General features: G+C 32.3%; 2 protein-coding genes and 1 long non-coding RNA gene across 7 annotated transcripts in view; 2 read left to right on the top strand and 1 right to left on the bottom strand.

The window, feature by feature from the left end:
• On the top strand, positions 1–4,534 carry Pcif1 (Phosphorylated CTD-interacting factor 1). Its single transcript, XM_040711911.2, has 7 exons — positions 1–2,014; positions 2,102–2,283; positions 2,353–2,494; positions 2,564–2,739; positions 2,826–3,097; positions 3,163–3,432; positions 3,503–4,534. The coding sequence occupies exons 1-7, from the start codon at positions 1,297–1,299 to the stop codon at positions 3,810–3,812; spliced, it is 2,070 nt and encodes a 689-aa protein (XP_040567845.1). The 5' UTR covers positions 1–1,296; the 3' UTR covers positions 3,813–4,534.
• Positions 446–5,609, bottom strand: LOC121117473 (uncharacterized). The gene is made up of 3 exons (XR_005864182.2): positions 5,437–5,609; positions 4,522–5,389; positions 446–3,974 (listed from the first exon to the last, which is right to left on the bottom strand). It is a non-coding gene; the product is annotated as an uncharacterized lncRNA (long non-coding RNA).
• Positions 5,143–20,088, top strand: part of LOC121117471 (uncharacterized) — a 23,947-nt gene continuing 9,001 nt past the window's right edge. For 2 of the 5 annotated variants that reach the window (XR_011780177.1, XM_040711913.2), the window contains exons 1-8: positions 5,143–5,282; positions 5,604–5,960; positions 6,119–6,434; positions 6,497–6,716; positions 7,008–7,040; positions 11,556–11,676; positions 14,974–15,141; positions 18,150–18,262. Coding sequence is in view for 4 of the 5 variants with exons in the window: in XM_040711913.2 (XP_040567847.1) it covers positions 5,685–5,960; positions 6,119–6,434; positions 6,497–6,716; positions 7,008–7,040; positions 11,556–11,676; positions 14,974–15,141; positions 18,150–18,262 (1,247 nt within the window). In the remaining variant the exon portion in view is untranslated. The remainder of the gene's footprint in view (positions 5,283–5,603; positions 5,961–6,118; positions 6,435–6,496; positions 6,717–7,007; positions 7,041–11,555; positions 11,677–14,973; positions 15,142–18,149; positions 18,263–20,088) is intronic. The other 3 variants (XM_040711915.2, XM_040711914.2, XM_040711917.2) reach the window with 3 other exon arrangements.

The following is a 20,088-nucleotide window of genomic DNA, read 5'->3' on the forward strand; positions in this document are numbered from 1 at the left end:
ATTCAACAATAGTCACTTTTTTTTTGGGAGGGGGGAGGGGATTGTTCTAAGTTTAGTGCTTTTTTTTTGTCATAGGCTTCCTAGAAATACAGAGAATCTTTCATTATCAGCCATAAGGATGTATGTTTAACTTGATGGCTAATGTAGCAAATACCAAAACATAAATTTGAGTTTGATTTCACAGCTTGTCGCAACTTGACAGAGGGTGTGATGAACTCAAGTATACTAGAAGAACCATCCGATCAAAGCGGGAGTATTTATAATAATTACCAACGATTATATATATTATCTAGCGTTGCAAGATAACCTCTTAATTGATTGTATCTATGATTAATAGGGAAACAACGAAGAAATTATAACGGATTTATTACCTGAAGATTGTCGCTACAACTCCATGTAATATATGCTCACTTATATATGAATTGAAAGATTAGCACATTAAGTATAAGGTGAACGATTTTATTAGGTTATCAGCAATGTTAGACAAATTAACCCTTTAAATAATTTAGTGCTTTAACATAACATGCGTTTCTACAATATAACTACATTTTCTTTCTTGCCTATACACCTAGATAATACTATTTCTTGCATACTTATTTGCAAGTAATCTATATATATATATATTTTAAAGAATAAGCAAAAACTAAGAATAAAAAAGAATACATACATATAGAAATTAATTTTGTCGGTATGTACATATAAGATATCAGAAAATAATAGTTTCAATCATGAATTAATAGATAGTAACTCATGTTTGAACCCATGGTGAGATTTTTAGTAAGGCAGTAAGCAATTTAAATTGAATTCAAAAATCCAAACAAGAGGTAGAAGCTTGAATTATAGATAATATTTTTAAACAGATTTGAATTTGTTTTTAAAGCAGCGATCATTAGCTTATAAGTTATAAGAGTATATTAATGAACTATTATTAATTTTATGAAGTAAAAACTCTATAAGCTTATAACAAGTAGCGTACCTATGTAGTAATTACTAATTAGAAATGAGAAAGAGGGTAGACTCTTGGACGTAACAACGCTAGAAAGGCAAAATATTATTTTGAAGAGGTGGCTGTATGGGCAGAATGGTGTTGGTTCTTGTTATTGCGTGAGTGTGGCAGAGGGGCGTGTTTGTGCAAGTTGTGATTTGGAGGGACATAAAATACTACTACAACTACTGGAAACAGGAGTATTGGGCTATGGGCTTTGGCTTCCCTGCAGAGTGTTAAGTGTAAATAAATAAATAAACGTCGAATTTCTTCTCTCCTTATGTCAAAATCCAGACAAAAATGGTTAAAGGATGAGTTCGACGACTAGTGCAAATGTGGAGGCAACCTGCTCTAGAGGGGCTCCCGTCCCCCACTCCATTAATAATTTCGAAACGGATCTTCCTGGGGATTTACTAAGTCAGGGATGGCGCAAGTTTTGGAGCCGCCGAGAAAATCGTCCCTATTTCTTCAACCGCTTAACGGGAGACACGATGTGGGAAATGCCTCCCAGCCCTGGAAGTGGAACGGGAGGAGCAGGCTATAACTCCGCAGATCCTCTGGGCATCAGTGCGGGGGATCCTCAGGCTCAGCCCCCTCCAACCCCTAACAACAACGGTGGCGGCAACGTCGTCAACACCAATAATAAGAGACGGATATCTTCGTGTGAAGAGCAGGGACCTCCTCTTAAAAAACTTATCCTCAATGGTCCTTGGGATCTGGAGATACCCACCAACGTCATTTTATTCGAGAAAGCTCCTTCCATGATCCCTCATCCTCATCCGGAGGCAGAAGCACTGCGATTTGTCCTTGTTATGAAACTAAGGCAAAGCTTAGAAGAAATTTGCCGCTCTCGAGAAGGCATTGATGCTCCTAAAGACTGTTTCAATCGCTGGCTTCTCGAAAGAAAAGTTATTGATCAGGGTGGGGATCCTGTTTTACCTTCTTATTGCTTTCCAGAGATCTCTATGTCTATGTATAGGGAGATAATGAACGATATACCAATGAAATTAGTTCGTCCTTCTATGAATGGTATGTTTCAAGGGAGGATTTCGATTTCCTCTTCTTTGAGTTTCATTATATTGTTTCATTTTCATGTGTGTGTGTACTTATATATAGCTGAAGCTCGAAAACAACTCTCAAAGTATTGTGAAGCTGCTAAAAAGTTGATGGAAATGCGAAATGCACCTCCTGAAAGTAGAAAAATAGTAAAATGGAATGTTGAGGATAATTTAGCGTGGTTAAGACGGGTTGTTGGCGCTAATTTTGAAGATTTTCAAGAAAGACTCCAACATCTCAAAGTAATGTACATATATGCTAATATCCATGTGTTATGATTAAATTCATTTTTTTATCAATTATATGAATAGACACAATGTCAACCGCATATAACCGAAGCTGCGAAAAGCTCAGTTGAAGGAATTTGTAAAAAAATATATACTCTCTCTACTGACTATGCCTTAAAAGTGAAGGAAAAAAATGCAGAAATATTGAAGGAAGCAAATATTTCAGGTTGTTCCTTTTATATATATAAACACTTTCAAAGTTTTTGTTACTAATTAATTTAATTCATTTTTTTAGAGCATGGCATCAAAACAAGCGTCCCAAATGAACATAAAGTATGGTGTTACCCCGTTCAGTTTGCTCTTCCCTGCCCCAGACTTCCTCAAGTTGATTTCTTTCAAGATCGAGAGCAAACAGTACTTAGATATAAAAATGATTCTTTAGGAATTAATAATTCACACTTTAACAAATTGGTAAGAACATTTTCCTTACTGTTCTTTTAAGGGCCTATATATTGTCTATAAAATTTATACTTTTTCCTTGCACATTTTTTTTTCAGGAACAACTGTATCGATATGGTTGTGCTGATGACAGAAAATTTGAATACTTTTTAGTTCGTGTGTGGATGTTACTTAAGCGCTATAATTCATATTTTGGCACTAATCAAGGAGAGGGAGCTCAAAATCAAGGAGCTATTCCTATAACAGTGTTAGAGTGTTTAAATAAACAATTTGGTGTAACTTTTGAGTGTTTTGCATCACCTTTAAATTGTTATTTTCGACAGTATTGCTCTGCGTTTCCGGATATTGATTCATATTTTGGATCTAGAGGGTAATTTCTGTATATTGTAGTCATATTTACCTCTATTTTAATTCGTGTTATAAATGTATTTTTAGCCCTGTCATGGATTTTAAGCCACTCTGTGGGTCTTTCGAAGCAAATCCTCCCTTTTGCGAAGAACTTTTGGACACTACTTTCAACCATTTTGACCGCTTACTCGAAGAATCTTTAGAACCTCTTTCATTTATTGTTTTCTTGCCGGAATGGCGAGATCCACCACCACAAGCACTTATAAAGCTTGAATCATCCCGTTGGAAAAGGAGGCAGATTATCATCCCTGCCTTAGAACATGAATATAGACATGGATTTCAACATTCTTTGCCCAAGTAAAGTCCTTAACGTCATATCCTTATTCAATTTCATTCCAAACATTAACATTTGTGTTCTCTCCCCTAGAGCGGACGTAAACATTAGATCTGAAAATAGTACACTCATGGTATGGCTTCAAAACGACGCCGGATTCCAAAGATGGGGACCTACAGAGGATAGAATAGAAGCTCTGAGAGAATCCTTTAGACCGGGCCAAGAAAGGGAAAGGGACAAGGCCCAATTATTATCCCCTACAAGATCAAATAACGAAAGTACAATTGTTTCAACTCCATCTACCACCGTTTCTTCTGTCGTACAAGCTCCAACTACTCCAACAACGCAACCTCCAATGTCTCCAAATATGATGCTTCCTTCAAATAACTCAGCACCTTCGTAGTGTAGTTTTTTTTTAGATTAGTCGCGCTGCATTGTTTTTCAGGGCTTTGGTCATTATTTGATTTATTTTAAATCATGTATCATGTTAATCCAATGTTTTATGTGTCTTAAAGTCCATTTTTAATTAATTATTCGTTGAAAATGCAATTTTAATCCTTAGTATCTGAAAGAAGAAAAAAATAATCACAAGTTATTTCTTTAATTATATATAATTAATATGTTTATCTACATATATGTATTTATGACATATCCTTTGGACTATTGTTTTGTTTATTCTTTTTGAATGTGGTAAGGCATTCAAGAATCCATAATACGTTTGAAAATGTTATAATCCATGTTTAGTACAAAATAATTCTGTCAGGGCGGCCTAATATTCCCAATATTTTGAGATTGACAGCATTTTTATTAAATTTATCATAAATGTTTTGTTTATTATTCAAACAACTTAAAGAAATATATATACACATACATATATATTCTAGATATAATTTTTTATTGGCAAGAAATGTCGTAGGTTTTGCCTCTTGATAAATAACATACATCAAATCCTTTTTAATTCTCTTTTGAAGGCAGTTAGCTTTGTTTTAACAAAACACATAAGTATATTTTTTTCAATATAGATATATATACCTAAATTGCTGCTAATGAATCATGCTCCTTTGTGCAATAATAAGTAATTAATTATTAATCATTATCAAATATATACTCACTTTACAAACATCACTTCCTTAAGTACTTATTTCCATGGTTTTTTGACGGAATAGCATATTAGTTGTCATGTTAGTCCAATGTTTTATCTCTCATAAAGTATTGAGTTATAATTTATAGTATGTCGGCATGGCTCCATTTCGAAGAAATATCCAAATGAAACAATGTCCACCTTACCCTCATATCACGGATGATGATTGATCCATGGGCATAAGTATAGTAAAATTGACAGCATCGAAAAGTAAGACAGCTGATAAATACTATACATTAAATAATGTTTAAAATAGAGTCGGCCTTTGTACGTGTTCTTTTCTCTTGAGTCGGAGGGGGGTGTCAACTTTTCCATTACTTATTAATTTATTATACAGTACTGCACTGCCTGCCTACTCCTTCAGTAACACTTCAAATGGATTATTTTTTAAACGTCAAGTTTAAAGTAGGAAAAAAAGTGCAAGTATATTAATAAAGATAACTAAAATCTCTCCGAGGCTTTTATTTTTTATTAAATACGTAAATGAAAATGCTTGAAAATATTTTGCACTTCCGTCAAAAACAAGCGCACTTCAAAAAAAGATCTATATTCCTCATTTCAGCCTTCTTTGCTCTAGTATTGTGAATATTAATGGCCATGGGCAGGAATGTGCTACGGACTGTGTAGTTGAATGAATGGCCGAAGTGAAAAAAGCTGGCAAAGGTTCTGCGTTAAAGAGAAACATGTAAAAAAGATATAAAGAGAGGTTGTTCTCAATGTTACTAGAACAAGGTTAGTCAGCAAAGATTTTCATTTCTAATTGAAAATTTACTAACGTAATAGATGACGTCATTGGGATCCCAAATATATGAATATAACGATGCAGAAAAACTGAAAATCTTAATAAATAAATTTGGAGTAAATTGAGAAATTAAATTTTAATTACCTATTATATTTGTTAATTTTTATGTAGCTATTACATTACTCTGCATTTATCCACAGAAATGTAACCAATGACGTCACCAGAAATAGAAAGATAATTTTAATTTTAATAAATCTACTATGTTTGCCGAGCAATTTTTCTTATTGTCTAACCATCGTGTAATTCCGTAGGGGAATGACGCACGCGAGGAATAATATATGAAATTTGGGGTTTGTTTAATAATTCTCTGACGTCACTCTTGACGTTTGTTAATGAATTTCAAGCCTCGAAATCGAAGGGAAGGGAATCTAGATTTGAATCGTCGCCGTGTCGCGGCCATTTCTTTCCTTTCCAATATCTCAACAAGCAATGACAATTCTTCTATTGCCTTAGATTGCCTTGTTGGAACAAATGTTCTACGGGACTTTGTTAAAAACAAGCGGAGATTGGCAAGACCTTTGGCTTCTGTGGATAGGGACACACTCCTTCCCATTAAGTTACAAGTTGAGAACCACAAGCCTCAACAATTCTCTAAGAAACAGCTCAAAGTCTCAAAGATTTATCTTTTTTCTTATTCTATGATCTTTATCCATTTTTGAGTTTTCGTTTCGAATAAATCATAAAAATCACAATCTTGTATTTTTTTTCTTGTACCTCAAATTAAATTAGAATCACATCAAAGGATAATCTCTGTTGACTTTTTAAGCTTAAAACTCAAAAAACCAATGAAGATGAAGCAGACGCCATTGTTTGTCTCTCAGCTCCTACCCTTGACCCAAGGATTTGCAAATTTTCGGAAACAGGGAACGCAAATCCTTTATTTGTTACACCACCCACTATCAACAACGTAGCTAGAATATCACATGGATTACATTTTTATGATGAATCAGAGTCCACAAATGCTCAATTTCTCATCTCTAGAACCCTTAGTCGAAAAAAACTATGTTCCATAACTAAGTCCGATGCTGGAAGCGTAATTACAGGAAGCTCTTGTGAGAGTTTGATTCTTCCTAATATTTTGGGTAATTGTGTTTTTCAATAAAGTTTAATTCGAACTAATTCCTGCTTTTCTTTCCCAACATAGGCTCAAGGTTCCGTAAAATATCTGGAAATATATCTGAAAGCAGTACTACAATAAATAAGGAAATCAAGATATTTCGTCCAAGAGATGATTCCCCGGAAATGCGAGGATTTTTTGAGGATAGAATGGTTGTAGTTGAGAGAGAAAAAAAAGTTCCTATTGCAATATTTAGTACAATTGCATTTCAAAGATCTTTGACATCAAGAGCTACAAATTACTATAGGTAAGTTTTCATTTTCGGATCTGATGCAGGTTTTTTTTTTTTGCATGCAAGGTATTTAGTAATTTATTTGGTTTAAAAATGTAGAATTATTGACTTTCTGAATCAATTTTTCTATGTACGAAATTAACAAATATTTATCATTATTTTCCTACAAGATTGTGATATTTTAACATTTCATATTTTAATTCTGTTTTTCTTTTTATTTTATTTGGATCCATCTTTGAAATATAATATTTAATTTTGGATGTATTTAGAGTTCATTAATTCTAATAATACATTTATTTCATTTAGGCGTCATTCACTATCAAGATTAAGTTTTACGAGGTATCTTGGTTCTTGTTTTTTGTTTATATTTTTAGGTTGTCTAACGTTTAATAACAATTATATATATTGAGAATAAGTTGAAGCCTGAGAAATTGATTCCGTTTTATGGTTTGGTTCATTACAAACAATATTATAAAAACTAAGTGATGGCTTAAACTTGTTTGAAAAATTAAAAAAAAAAACCTACAGCTCTTTTAACCGCTTGTTTTTATCTAATTTATATTCAAAATTAATTAACAATCATGATTGTATATAATATGTACATATGTAGCTTGTCTAGTTAAATCAATGTTATAATGTAATTAAATTCCTTATACAGTAAGTAGTACCTGAATACTTGACCGTAACTCCTTTAATAGTCGTATTCCAGACTGATATCGGATGGAGAATAGAAAATGCATGCATGGTATCCCCCTTTTACACATCTCTAACTATGTTTAAAGACTAGCATTTACACAAATATATACTTTGTGGACTTCAAAGATAATTTGACGCAATTTTTAGGTCGAATACGGAATTATTTGACTTAGGAATCGTATAAGTACTTGAGTACTACTACTTTACTTAGGAGAAAATTTGTTGATTTAATTCATTCTAAGTGATTTGATAAGCATTTTAATAACATATATTTTTTTAAATTTTTATATTCAGTGGCGAAGTGGCGCGATTTTCAGAAAGGATACGATGTGTAAATTTTAGCCACCTATGTTATTAATTTACAAAGTTATATATTTTTTTAATTGTCACTTCTGTTATCGGAAATTTCCAATCTTATTTCGATTTGGCGCTCTCTTCAGAATATTTTGTTTATCTCCTTTTTTAAATTTGAATTGTTTTTTTCTGCGACCGGTAAATTTGCATCGATATTTTTCGCCTCCGTTAATTTTCTCGCCTATATTTTTGCTGCTGGAGCCTCGAGGAAATTTTGCCGCCTTTTTATATTATGGGTTTGAACTTTACTGTTGTATCTCGAGCATATTAATGATATAGCTAGGAGAAGAAGAAAAAAGGAAAATGATGATAAAATAAATTTATATACAATAGTGAAATAATCAATGAGTTCTAATACTATCCAGAGGAGTGCTAGCTCCAATCACACAACCTGTTGTGAATTTATCATTTTTGATGAGAAATTCCTGTTGGCTAACTCACATGAACTTTGTAGAATTATAAAGCTATAATATTTGCCGTAGCTGTTATTTTATGTCAATCTCACGTGGTACTTTAAGCAACTCTTCCGTTTCGGAATAATGTTTAAAATCCCAAAAAATGATGGATCGACCGAATGCATACAGTTTAAAATAAAAAAAAGAATAGGGTTTACTTTAAGATACACAGTTCAATGGTTGATTGACGATAATGATATTTTTTTCCTTCTCCTCGCTATATAATTAATCATATCGAGATTAAAGTTCGAACCGATAATATAAAAGCATAAAAAGTTGGGAATATGGCATGCGGCAAAATCTCCTCTGGGCAAATTTACCAGCGGCAAAAATGTATGAAGCTAAAAATTACCGACGGTGAAAATGTTGGTAAAATTACGTATAACCGTTTTTTTCTTGAAAATAAATTTAATATATATTTTTAGAAAATAAAATGCTTGGGTCTTTTTCGATCTTTTTTTTAGACAGAAGATATGTAATATCTAAAAAAACCACAATGTCCACCTTTCCTTCACTCAATAGTAAATACAGATTAGTCTTTACCCTCATATGATTTATTATTATTATTTTTTAAACGGCCTTTTTAATAAATGATTAGCAGATTTCATTGAATGGTTTTTTTAGAAAATAAGATTTATTAGGTCGTTTTTTTGGCGGAGCATTAGGCAAAGTAGAACTATGCTTCATTGCCCTTTGGAACCTACCTAATTATCGGTACCGTTTGTCGTTGAGTATTTAGATCAATTTGTGATGGAGTATCGGGCAAAGAGGCGAAGTAGAACTATGAAGTCATACTCCACAAAATACACACAATAGGGAAGGGTCCATAGGGCAATAAGGCATAGTTCTACTTTGCCCGTACCTCTACCAAAAAAATCGACCTATTAACTCCGTGATCCATAATTTTGCTGCATACATTTTCCCTTCTGGTAATTTCGCCTCTTACAGTTTTTGCCGAAAGGCAAATTCGCCGCCTTTTAGTGTTTTATTTTTTAGGTTTTAGCTTAACCTTTAGTTTTTATTGGTCTTGTATCTCAGTTGAAATGGAAATACTAAATAGTGTGGGAAAGAAGAAGGAATAGTGTTTAACAGAACAAAAGAGTCACAGATTGGGGATCATGAGTCTATTTCGAAAGGAATAATTGACTAGTGGCAAAATTAAGTAGAATCATTAACCCTTTTAAGGTGTTTTTATGTTAAAGGGGATCTTTTTATTTTTCAAAGTAAGAAAAAAGTAATTTCGATTTTTAAACTTATTAATTTTTCTCCCGAATTTTGCCCCTTATGAAATATTTCTCGCTAGGGAGGGAGGGGGGAATGGACCTCCGGCCACTCTGCTACTGGCTATATTCTATATTTTTGTAAATATTTCGTTTTTATTCTAAAATGAACCTTTTTTTGTTTGATTTTAGTCATAGAACTTCATTTTTAACTTCTCAATCTATAAATAGTGTATATATTTCATGGGGTTCTGTTAAAGTGTGTGCTAGCCAGAATTACTGAAGAAATAATCATGTCTTATGTACATATTTACTGATTGGATTCAGTTGTATTATATAATGGTGCTAGGACAAAACGACGAAAGACAAAATGGCAAGTGGGCAAAACGTCAAATGTACAAAACATAGAACTAACCATTTTTATGCTGGCATTTCGAAGCAAAAAAAAATATGGAACTAAGAAATACAAAAACAAAGGAATCTGAGGGCATTATGAAATTGCAACTAACTAATGAATACTTACGTTTAAAAAAATTCCCTTAACCATATATTTGTAGTAAATTTATCAACATATATAGTTTGTTAATAGATTCAGTTGCAGTTATAGCTAGATTTTTCATTTGTATATTTTGAATTCAATTGATCATGGAAACTCAAAACTCAAAAAGGAGTAAAAAAATACTTTTGCATGAGTGGTATGTATATCTACTTGATTAAAAAGATTGCAATACTCTCTATTGAAAATGTAATAAAAGGTGAAGCATCTAGGGTCAGAGCCATTACAAACAACAATTCAATCAGCATCACCAAAAGTCATTGTCATCCTTCTGATAATTTAGAAAATCAAGGAAGCAATTAACTCACTCTCTGCTTTGTCGACTGTGTATAGCTAACCATTGAACCAGTGAATTCGTTGTAATTTTATCATGCCCTCAAATCTCTTTATTTTTGCATATTCTTTGTTCCATATTTTTTTAATTCAAAATATATTAATAATAATTGTCGATTCTACGTTTTTGTACTTTCGACATTATGTCCGAGCACTTAAAAAAATATTGGGTCCAAGTTTCGACGTTAGCGAAAGTATGTGCCCGGTAATTTCTTAAGGATATTTCGCCTTAATACCTATATGAATAAATGAGGCTTATACGTTGTTATTATATTTATTTTTGTTGAAATAGATGTTAATTGAATATTCTTAATCAAAATATGTAAATTATTACTATAAGATGCATTAAATGTTTGTTTTCTATTGGAGTTATGCTCTTGCCTCATATTATGATTGTTCGTTAATCCAGGAGTCTTTTCGAACTTATAAATACTCCATCATGTCTAATGATATTACTAACGGAGACGTGATTAGCAATTCTTCTATTCGAATCGTTGTCGTGTTTATTTATTTTTGTTTTCTTATTATACTAATTTTATAGCCAACTTTGTGTCTGATTCGAATTCGTTACAAAGTGAGATTTTGTTGGTGTATGCAATGAATTTTTGGGGCATGATACCATCATTTTTCCAACAGAAAACAACCATTCAATAATAATTCACATTACATATTTTGATTAAAAAAATCCAAGGGAATATCAATTTTAAACACAAATAACAAAAATGACCTGTAAATCTCATTTATTTATTTTTTAGTTGAAATATCCTTGTAGCAAAATGTCTAGGCAAAATAGTTTAAGGTAAAATTACCTAGCGCCATAAAAATATACTCTGTGCAAATATTTGTGGGTCTTTTCTCTTGCACGTTTTATCTAAATTTTATTAACATATATTTATTCCTTCAGGACATCAGCTTTTTAATTAATATCTGGGTAATGAGTGTATTTTAAGGTTATTTTTTATGTATGTTTGAGGGAAATATTGATGTTTAAGTTATTGATTCTGTTTGTATGGATTTTTCAAAAATAAGTAAAATGTAAATATTGAATATACGGAGACAATTAATTATATATGTCATTAAATTAATTATACTCCATCTTTCAGTAAAAACTTCCTTTTTTATTTATGCAATTATTCATGTGTTTTAACAACTATTTTTATCATTATGCATGACATTTGTATAAGATACTGGTTTTTCTTTCACTTCTTTTAATTTTATGTTTATATTTTTGTCTTCATAGAGGTGATCACAGCTCTCGAAAACATCGAACATCTGGAACTGTACCCAGACCTCTTTCATCTATCAATGATATCAAAGACACCCTTGATTTGATTTGCCACGATAAGACAGAGGAGGCTCAGGTACTTAATTTACATTCTTCAATCATTATAATCAACCTCAAATCCTATGCAATATATTTACTAAAATTAATTAATAGCCTCCTTTAATAGCATAGTTATGTATGGAACTACATATCCAGAATGAGTAGTATCATGATTATTCATTTTGGTCAGTTTTGAGACATACATACCTACCTTTTTCTCCTTTTGGGATTAACTTACAACATTTACTCAGTAGTTTCTAGAGTTGGATTCGAGTATTACTTGAACTCGAAAAATACTCGACATATGTAAAGACCAAGGTTATACCATAACGCGCGTACGACTGATGCTTGACTTCCACCATGCTTTTATTATTGACGTCATAGTAGATGATTGATTCTGTGTTATGTCAAAATCTGTTTTTCTTGCCCAGCAGTCTAAGCGATACATTAAATTGAAAATTCTAGCAATAGTGATGTCAAACTATCAGAGGTAAGGTTAATAGAAGTAAAAGGTTATACGACTAGAGGAGAGAGAGGGGCAAAAGAATTGTTTTTACATCGATAAATTTGTCCTTAGTGTAAACAACGAGGCTGCGTTGTCTTGTTGCCCTAAAAGTTATATATTAGTAAGGCAAGTTATTATAATAAGTTACGAATCGTCTTACGTTAAATAATTTCTTACATTTAAAGTTCAAGACTTCTGAATGCCCTTCAATATATTAATACAGTGAGGCTTCATTTATTTTTTAGTCATTTCTATACATACAATCATGCATAGTTTAAAATCAAATCCTGAAATAATGAGGCTTGAATGACCCTGGTATGACCAAAAAAGATCCATAATTTATCATGAAAGGACATTTATGCTAATATTCGTCATGTATCAAATATAACTATATTAATAATAGAACACCAATACTTTAATAATTAATCAATACAAAGGAATTTCATCTTATATCAAAGCAATACTTATTATACATTCGAATGTTATCAAAGAGTTACAAAGCTTGAAATATCCTCTGGCGACGAATGAAATTACCACCAAAGTTTTTTGACTTACTATGTTTGTCTTTGAGTATCTTCTTCAGTCGCAGGGACAAGTATTTCTTCAATATAAGATGTAGGAGACAATTGTAATGGGGTTCAGTGCCTATGGCAGTGCTTAAACAATGCAATAGTAGCTGAACACACTTTGCAGTACCGAACTGCGCAAAAATGGCACTTTAGTTCACTTTCCTTTCCTGACTTGTAGCTTGACTTGAATTACATGAGATTATATTGCTGTTGTACTTGACATACCGAGAAAGTATTAGTAGCTGAGAGTGAGAGAACAACTGTTTCATCTTGAGCAACACAATTTGCAGCCGCAGTACTTAGGACATTCTTTCGAGCATATAAAAGCAACTTTCTAAAAGTAGCTTTGAATTGCCTTGGTGTAGGATTGTAAGGCCCATCCGTTTCTCAGCCTGATAGATGAGAAAAATGTCTCTAAATGGTCTTGGCTGAATTTATAGCATGCCAAAGATTTGAGATTCAATATCCTCATTTCTATGTAGTTAATCAATCTTCTCACAGACTGGATTCAAGCTACCAATCTGAGGAAACCACATTTGCGTGGGGACTTGATCAATTTTTTCCTTTGAAGTATTATGAGATTTTCAGTAAGGGCAGTTGCCTCAGAAAACACTTTCTCTGAGGCTGCAAAATTCACAGGACTCAATGATGGCTTCATTGTTGTGCCACCATAATTTCAGGAGTTAAGGATATCAAAAAGTTGATCATGTAAAACCTGGATTCCTCAAATAATAACATTACTGAATACTCGATTTGAACTCGATCACAAGTATTCATTTATGATTTCAAGAGCCCACCAAGGCAACGCAACCTCTCTATTTATTTCCCTGACATCATTTTTCCTCCTTTTGGTCCTCTCTCTTCTTTCTGGTCATAATATACCATAACGCATGTACGACTGATGTTTGAATTCCAACACGCTTTTAATATTGATGTCATAGTAGATGAGTGGTTGCGTGTTTTGTTAGAATCTGTTTTTCTTACCCAGTAGTCGTTACGATACATTAAATTGAAAATTCTAGCAATAGTGATAACATAGACTATGAGGGGTTGTGTGTTTTGTCAAAGTCCGCCTGTCTTGCCCAGCAGTCGGTACAATACATCAGATTGAAAACTCTAGCAAGCCCGATAATATGAAGATCTAACCTAGTATTTCTATTAACCTTGAGTAACGATTTTTTTAAGTTACTCAAAACTCGTGCAAAATATATTTTGAAAAACTCGACATAGTTTGAAGTAAAAACTACGGAAACTTAAAATATTTGTATAAGTGTCGAGTAATCAAGTACCTAGTTATTTATTTTCTATATCAAGTAATATCTCATTATTCCAGAGAAAGACAAATTTATTCAAAATAAAGGAGACTAATTGCGCCAAATTTACAAATATTTTTTATGTAATTATTCATAAGTGAAGGATAGGAATGACGTCATGACCTTCTGATTATAACAATTATAAAAGTTAAAAGTTTAGAGCTTTAGTTATAACTAGTTCTAAGGCCCGCCACATCCTACAGTTTTAAGAGGTCAGGCCCAGGGCGGAAGTAATATTTTTATTGTATAAACGTTATGCTTTATTTAGGAATCCATATGATCAATTTCCCTGTATCGACTGATCTAATGCCCCGCTACAGTGATAGAACCCTTCAAGGAAAATTAACATTTCCTAACCTATTTAAGTATACCATTAGGTATTTATCAATACCTGCAACTTCAGGTCTTAGTGAAAGTATTCTCATCTGCTGAGAAAATATTTTCAAAGAAGAGAAACATAATTAATTACAATCTAGCAGATATGCTCATTACCCTTCATGTTAACATCGATTAATATAGTATTAAAGTGTAGTGAAGTCAATAACTATCAGAACTGATGCCTCAACTTTTGAAGTAACCTTCTTTGAGTTTGACTAAACGTGAGCTAGTGGTATTAAATGAAATATACATATATATCCCTTTAATAAGTAACCTAGTTCTATCATTTATGTTATTTCTTGATAGCAAACTCGACCCCGATTTTAGAAAATCGAAATAAAATATGGGTATCATCGCCTACTTGAACTCGAGAATTTTATCTCGAATCCAACTCCAGTAGTCCAGTTAGTACTACTAATATAATATGTACTTGGAATTATATTTGTAAATACAATTAAAAAGGCTTTTTATTATATATCGTGATGGCTAAGATTGAGGATTTATTTTTATTTAAGAAATTAGATATTAATCATTAATACATGTACAAATATATAATTATGGTTAAAAAGGTCTCTTTGACTCATCGTGTATCCATAAGAATGTTAAATCGACGTAAGCAAACCATTCCTGAAACATTACACGGGGACTCAGTTGTTCTTAATAGTAACTCTGAGACGTCCAATTCAAGATCTTGGAGTTTGGGCCAAATATTTGATATTCCTCAAATACCTGATTCAGTGAGTTGAACCATCATCATCATGAAGAGCAATCCTCCGATCATACATTTTTGATGTGTATCTATTGATATTTTTTTTAGTATTTATTTTTTGCAATGCAGTCATTGTATTCTCCACTTTGTCATTTGCATTAATTAATCATTAACCCTTTTTAAAAGCATATTTTTATGCGTATATCGTTATTTATTTTACACATGGATTACTTAACATCTGGATAAACTATTTACTTTTAAAATCACACAACCTCTTTATTATAAGTATTACACTTTTGAGTCAATGAATTATTTTATTTCATCGTTTATGTGAAACATGAAATACTTAATTACTTAATTTAAAATAATCCATAGATAAAAAAGATTTATCAAAGGACACTCTTCTCCAATACAAGCTAAATATGATGAACTGCGGAAGAAACTGGCAATATAATATATAATATTGTTGGTCTATGGATACTCCCTCAAAAAATGTATTCTTTCGATGAGATTTAGTATTACGTCCTTCCTCCATACTCACTAATAAAGGAGATATGGGATTATAAGTCAGATCTGGAACGAACTGAAGGTAGATCTATTTATATAAAAAAAGCCATTTCTTTGACTAAATTGACTCTTTCAAGTTTCACCCCCAAAAAAAAAAAAAATGAAATTTTCCGACCAATCTTTTATTTTTTCCCACAGCTCTATGATTAATTAACTTTATCACAAATGAGGGGTTTCAATGGGTGAAGGAGATAAGTCCCAGTTTGTGTGTTCACGATTAATTACTTTTAACAAAAATTATTTTTTCTATTTTACATTTGTCATTTAATGGAAGAATTATTTAGTATCAAGGCACTATTCACGAGGTTGCGGGTCTAGTGTATATTCAGATGTTAAATAGTCCATGTTTTACATTATTAACTTTTTTTACTATAATATATAAAGAATCCTACCTCCCTCTCTATGTTACTTATAATATCTGTAGGATCGACGTAGTTTGCATGGACTAAATAAATGTACCCTAGGAAATTAATGCTTTGAGGGCCTCATTCATTGAATTCCCCCAAGATCCAATTATATTTTACTTTACTTTGTTTTCTCTTATATAATTAAATAACATCGTCCTGGGCTCTTCAAAGTACGGGGAGTACCTCAGAATGGAGATCCTTGGTTCACCATTCTTTGAATCCCTTGGCTATGTTTAATATACCCTGAACTTTATTTTTTTTTTTGCTGTGCCAAATGCTTTTGCTTGGATTGTATTTATGATATTCTTTATACGCGTGTAATGAGTGTGGATTTAATTCAATGTTGAGATGAAGTGTGCATGCTTATGACATTTGGACGATATTTTGTATTTTAAATCCAGGGTCATCATTAATTAAAGGATCACTACAAAAAGTAGTTACTTAGTGGTGTGTTTAGAGAAAGTTTTGTTAAAATTATTGTATTGTTTTAAGGTGTGCACTTGTCCAGGCCCACACTTGACTGGGGTCCCACACTGGTTATAATATATATATAGGTACTTAAAGAATACATTTTTATAAAAGAATATATAAAGTGACCCTTTATCATAAAAAAGGTTATTAACATGAAGTTCTTTAAAAAAAGTCATTCAAAAATATTTTTTTACGGTAAATCCTTCATTTAAAATTATTCATCTTATTTTTGATTTGCGACAAGAAAAATTTGCTCAAACAATGTACAACTTGTACATGGAAATGTATACGTTGTGTAGAAGTTGAAAAAACCCAAAAATGAGATGAATAATTTTAAATGAACGGTTTACAGCACTTGGGATCAGTATAATGCAATAATTGAATATTCCATGGATGATCGAATGTTTATGGTGTCATTTTTGACTATTTTTGTATAACTGAATTAAATATAAGTATTATGTGGCACCGTATAAAGGCCAAATGCCCAGAGTTATACTTCTCATAAAGACATAATAATCATGTAATTTTAATTGATCAAAATGAAATGATAGTATCTGCGTATAGTTGGTAGTTAAAAGGACCCATGTTGGAATTAAATAATTCATTTTAACACGAAGACATTGCAACTTGTACACAACATATATACCGGGTGGTATATTGAAATCTGAACTATTACTAATTCAATAAGTAAACGTGATCGAGGAATTTCCAGTCGTGTACTCCAAGCCGTTAGGCACCTCCAGGACCACTGTGTACGCTGTTAGAAAGTGTGAAACGTTGGAGAGGAAGAGGGGCTCATTCAAACAGGCCAAACTGGATCCCAATGAATTAAAGAAATCAGACCATGCCAATCCCCTCAAGTCCATAAGGGCCCATACAAGAGATCTCAGGATTGTTCAGATAACTATAAAAAAAGTGAGTGGAAATAGCCTTGTGAGGGTGAAGAGCCACTTTTGACACCAGCAATGGAAGAAAACCATCTCGTCCGTTGCAAGACAAGAGCCCAGACACACATCTATCTATAGTTTTAATTTTTCTTGAAATTCTATATTTAATTAATAAATTATATCATGTTGAATTTTAAAATTCAACATGTTCAGATTTTAATGGATCACTCGGTAATTAAAGCAATCTTGTTCAACTATTATTCGTTGAGGAATACTAATGTAATTCCAGACTCAACTTTTAAAAAATAATCCTTCTAGCTTACCCTTGTGTTGACGGGCCACAAATATAGATCTACATTAGAGTTTTATTTAAATTATTTCGTCTGGTATTCATGTCCTTAATATTATAAATGGTATCTACAGATCTAGTCGAAGATTTAATTATAGGTATTGACCGTACTGAACACAAGGGGGGGGGGATATATGGAATATGATGAATCTGACTGGTTGAATTATAATAATTGTGACAAATGACCATATTTACATATATTTTTTCTCTTATCAAATGCTTTTTTTCTTTAGCGTTATAAAATTATCAATTTAATCCTTTTCTGATCGTTTTTTTGTTCTTCATAAATCTTGACCATCCTTTTGAATAAATGTGACAGAGTTCTTTATTTATTTTGTATATGATTTACTTTCAGGAAACGTCATATTGTCACTTGCTCTATTCAAGCTCATCTGTGAGATGGTCAGCCTCAATTGATGAACTACAAGAATTTTCCTCTGTTACTATCAACAATAAAACCCTGCCAAGGTATAATAAAATAATTTACATATACATCTATCAAAGTAATTAAGATATGAAAGTTAAAAGTCTAGTCTTATATTTTTATTGGAAAAATTTATGTATGTAGAAAATATATTTGGGATCTATTACAATTATCTTTCATACTCAGTGTCGTAACCATAGGCATATAGGATTATAAGTTTTTTGAGGAGCATTCAAATAATTTTATCACTCAACATTTTTTTTTAGGATGGTATCTTTTGAAGTAATGATGGCACCTTTTATGAAATACATTTAAGACTCACTTTCATAATAAAAGAGAGTAGTGCGATTTTAAGCGCCATCATGATGAAATACTAGTAGCATTTCTAGAGAAAATTCAATAGAAATTATAATAAAAGTGCGTCTCTTGATGAATAACCTTATAAGGGTCTTCCTATGCAGGGTCCGGGGAAAGTCCTTTTTATTGACAAAGCCCCTCAAAACCATCACAGACTGTGGCTTCTTCACTTTGTTGACTCCGTGGTCATCCAGCTCAACTTTTTTGCCCAGAATCTGATCATTTTGTGGATTAAAAGGTTGTTTCACATTGAAAATATTCTCATCACTGAACATAATGTTGGAAACTGTGCCAGTTCTCAGCTTCTGAAGTATGAGATTGCTTATCTCAATTCTTTTAGCCTTGACCTTGCTTGATAGGTGTTGTTGACTCTTCAGTTTGTAGGGTTATATCCCAATGTCATCTCGGATAAGGTATCTCATTGTTGTTGCACCCATGTTATAATTCTTGGCCATCTTGGTGAGGTTCCTCCTAGGATTTCTTGCAATCCTTGCTTTGACGACTCTGGGCGTCCTTTTTGACCTTGGTATGCCTGATTTGGGTATGTCCTTGATAGATTGAGTCTCCTCGTACCTCCCAATGTGTTTCTTGATGATCATGGGGTTGACCTCCAGGCTCTTCAGGTTCCTCAAGATGGCTAGTCGAGATTTTCCCTTCAGGTAGTCCTATATTATAGCTTCTCTCTTGACTTCTATTGTGGTTAACAAAACTGTTATTTTATTCAAAACTGGTTGTTTTGATCTAGTTTTGACCCAACCTGAGTTTAAACAGAATATCTCGTAACCTTATACATAATTATATTATATAAAGTTAATATAACAGGACTTTGCGTGGACCCTGTATATTTTTAATTATCTTCTTAAAAACAAAATTGTGGATAGCTTTTAGTTCTTTTTTTCTTTGTGATTTTGATGGGCCCTCCTTGGATATAAGTCTGATTATGGAACCATTCCTACTGCTTATAATGAGTTCTATAAAGTTCATAAAAATGAGTTGTTAGTTCAATCCAATTGTGATAAAGCATTCTTTTTTACCAAAAATTCGGAACGTATACTTTTAAACAAATAACTTTCAATCAATCATAAATCCATTTTATGTCATTTTTTTTATAACGAGTCTCTATCTTATTTGTTTAAAAAAATTTGTGACTAATTATATGTAAACAAATCTTAGTTATCTGCTCTCAGAGTCTATCCTTGCCTTGGAGTCATCATTTATGGGGTAAATCCTTATTTATATAAATTTTTTTTTTTATATTTTTTTTCATATTATTTTATGTTTAGTGATGAAAATCGTATGTATTTTAGGCATGTAAAAAAAAAAGAGTCCAAAGATCAATATGGATACCCTAACAATTTGAAGAATGTTTAGAGAACAGCTTAGCTGTCATGACGTTTGATCAGACCAGCTACAATCAGCTGTGACAAGGGAGGAGAGAGAGAAGAAATAAATAAGGACGCAGGGAAGAATTACTCTGATGTCAATCCTCAATTCTACTCTGAATCCAACGATG

Source organism: Lepeophtheirus salmonis, chromosome 5 (assembly GCF_016086655.4).
Source record: "Lepeophtheirus salmonis chromosome 5, UVic_Lsal_1.4, whole genome shotgun sequence".
NCBI classification, from domain to species: Eukaryota; Metazoa; Arthropoda; class Copepoda; order Siphonostomatoida; family Caligidae; genus Lepeophtheirus; species Lepeophtheirus salmonis.

Coding starts and splice junctions, on each gene's coding strand:
- Pcif1 (XM_040711911.2), top strand. CDS start 1,297: ATGAGTTCGACGACTAGTGCAAATGTGGAGGCAACCTGCTCTAGAGGG. Junction 2,495..2,563: donor GAAGGAAGCAAATATTTCAG/GTTGTTCCTTTT, acceptor TCATTTTTTTAG/AGCATGGCATCAAAACAAGC. Junction 3,433..3,502: donor TTTCAACATTCTTTGCCCAA/GTAAAGTCCTTA, acceptor TCTCTCCCCTAG/AGCGGACGTAAACATTAGAT.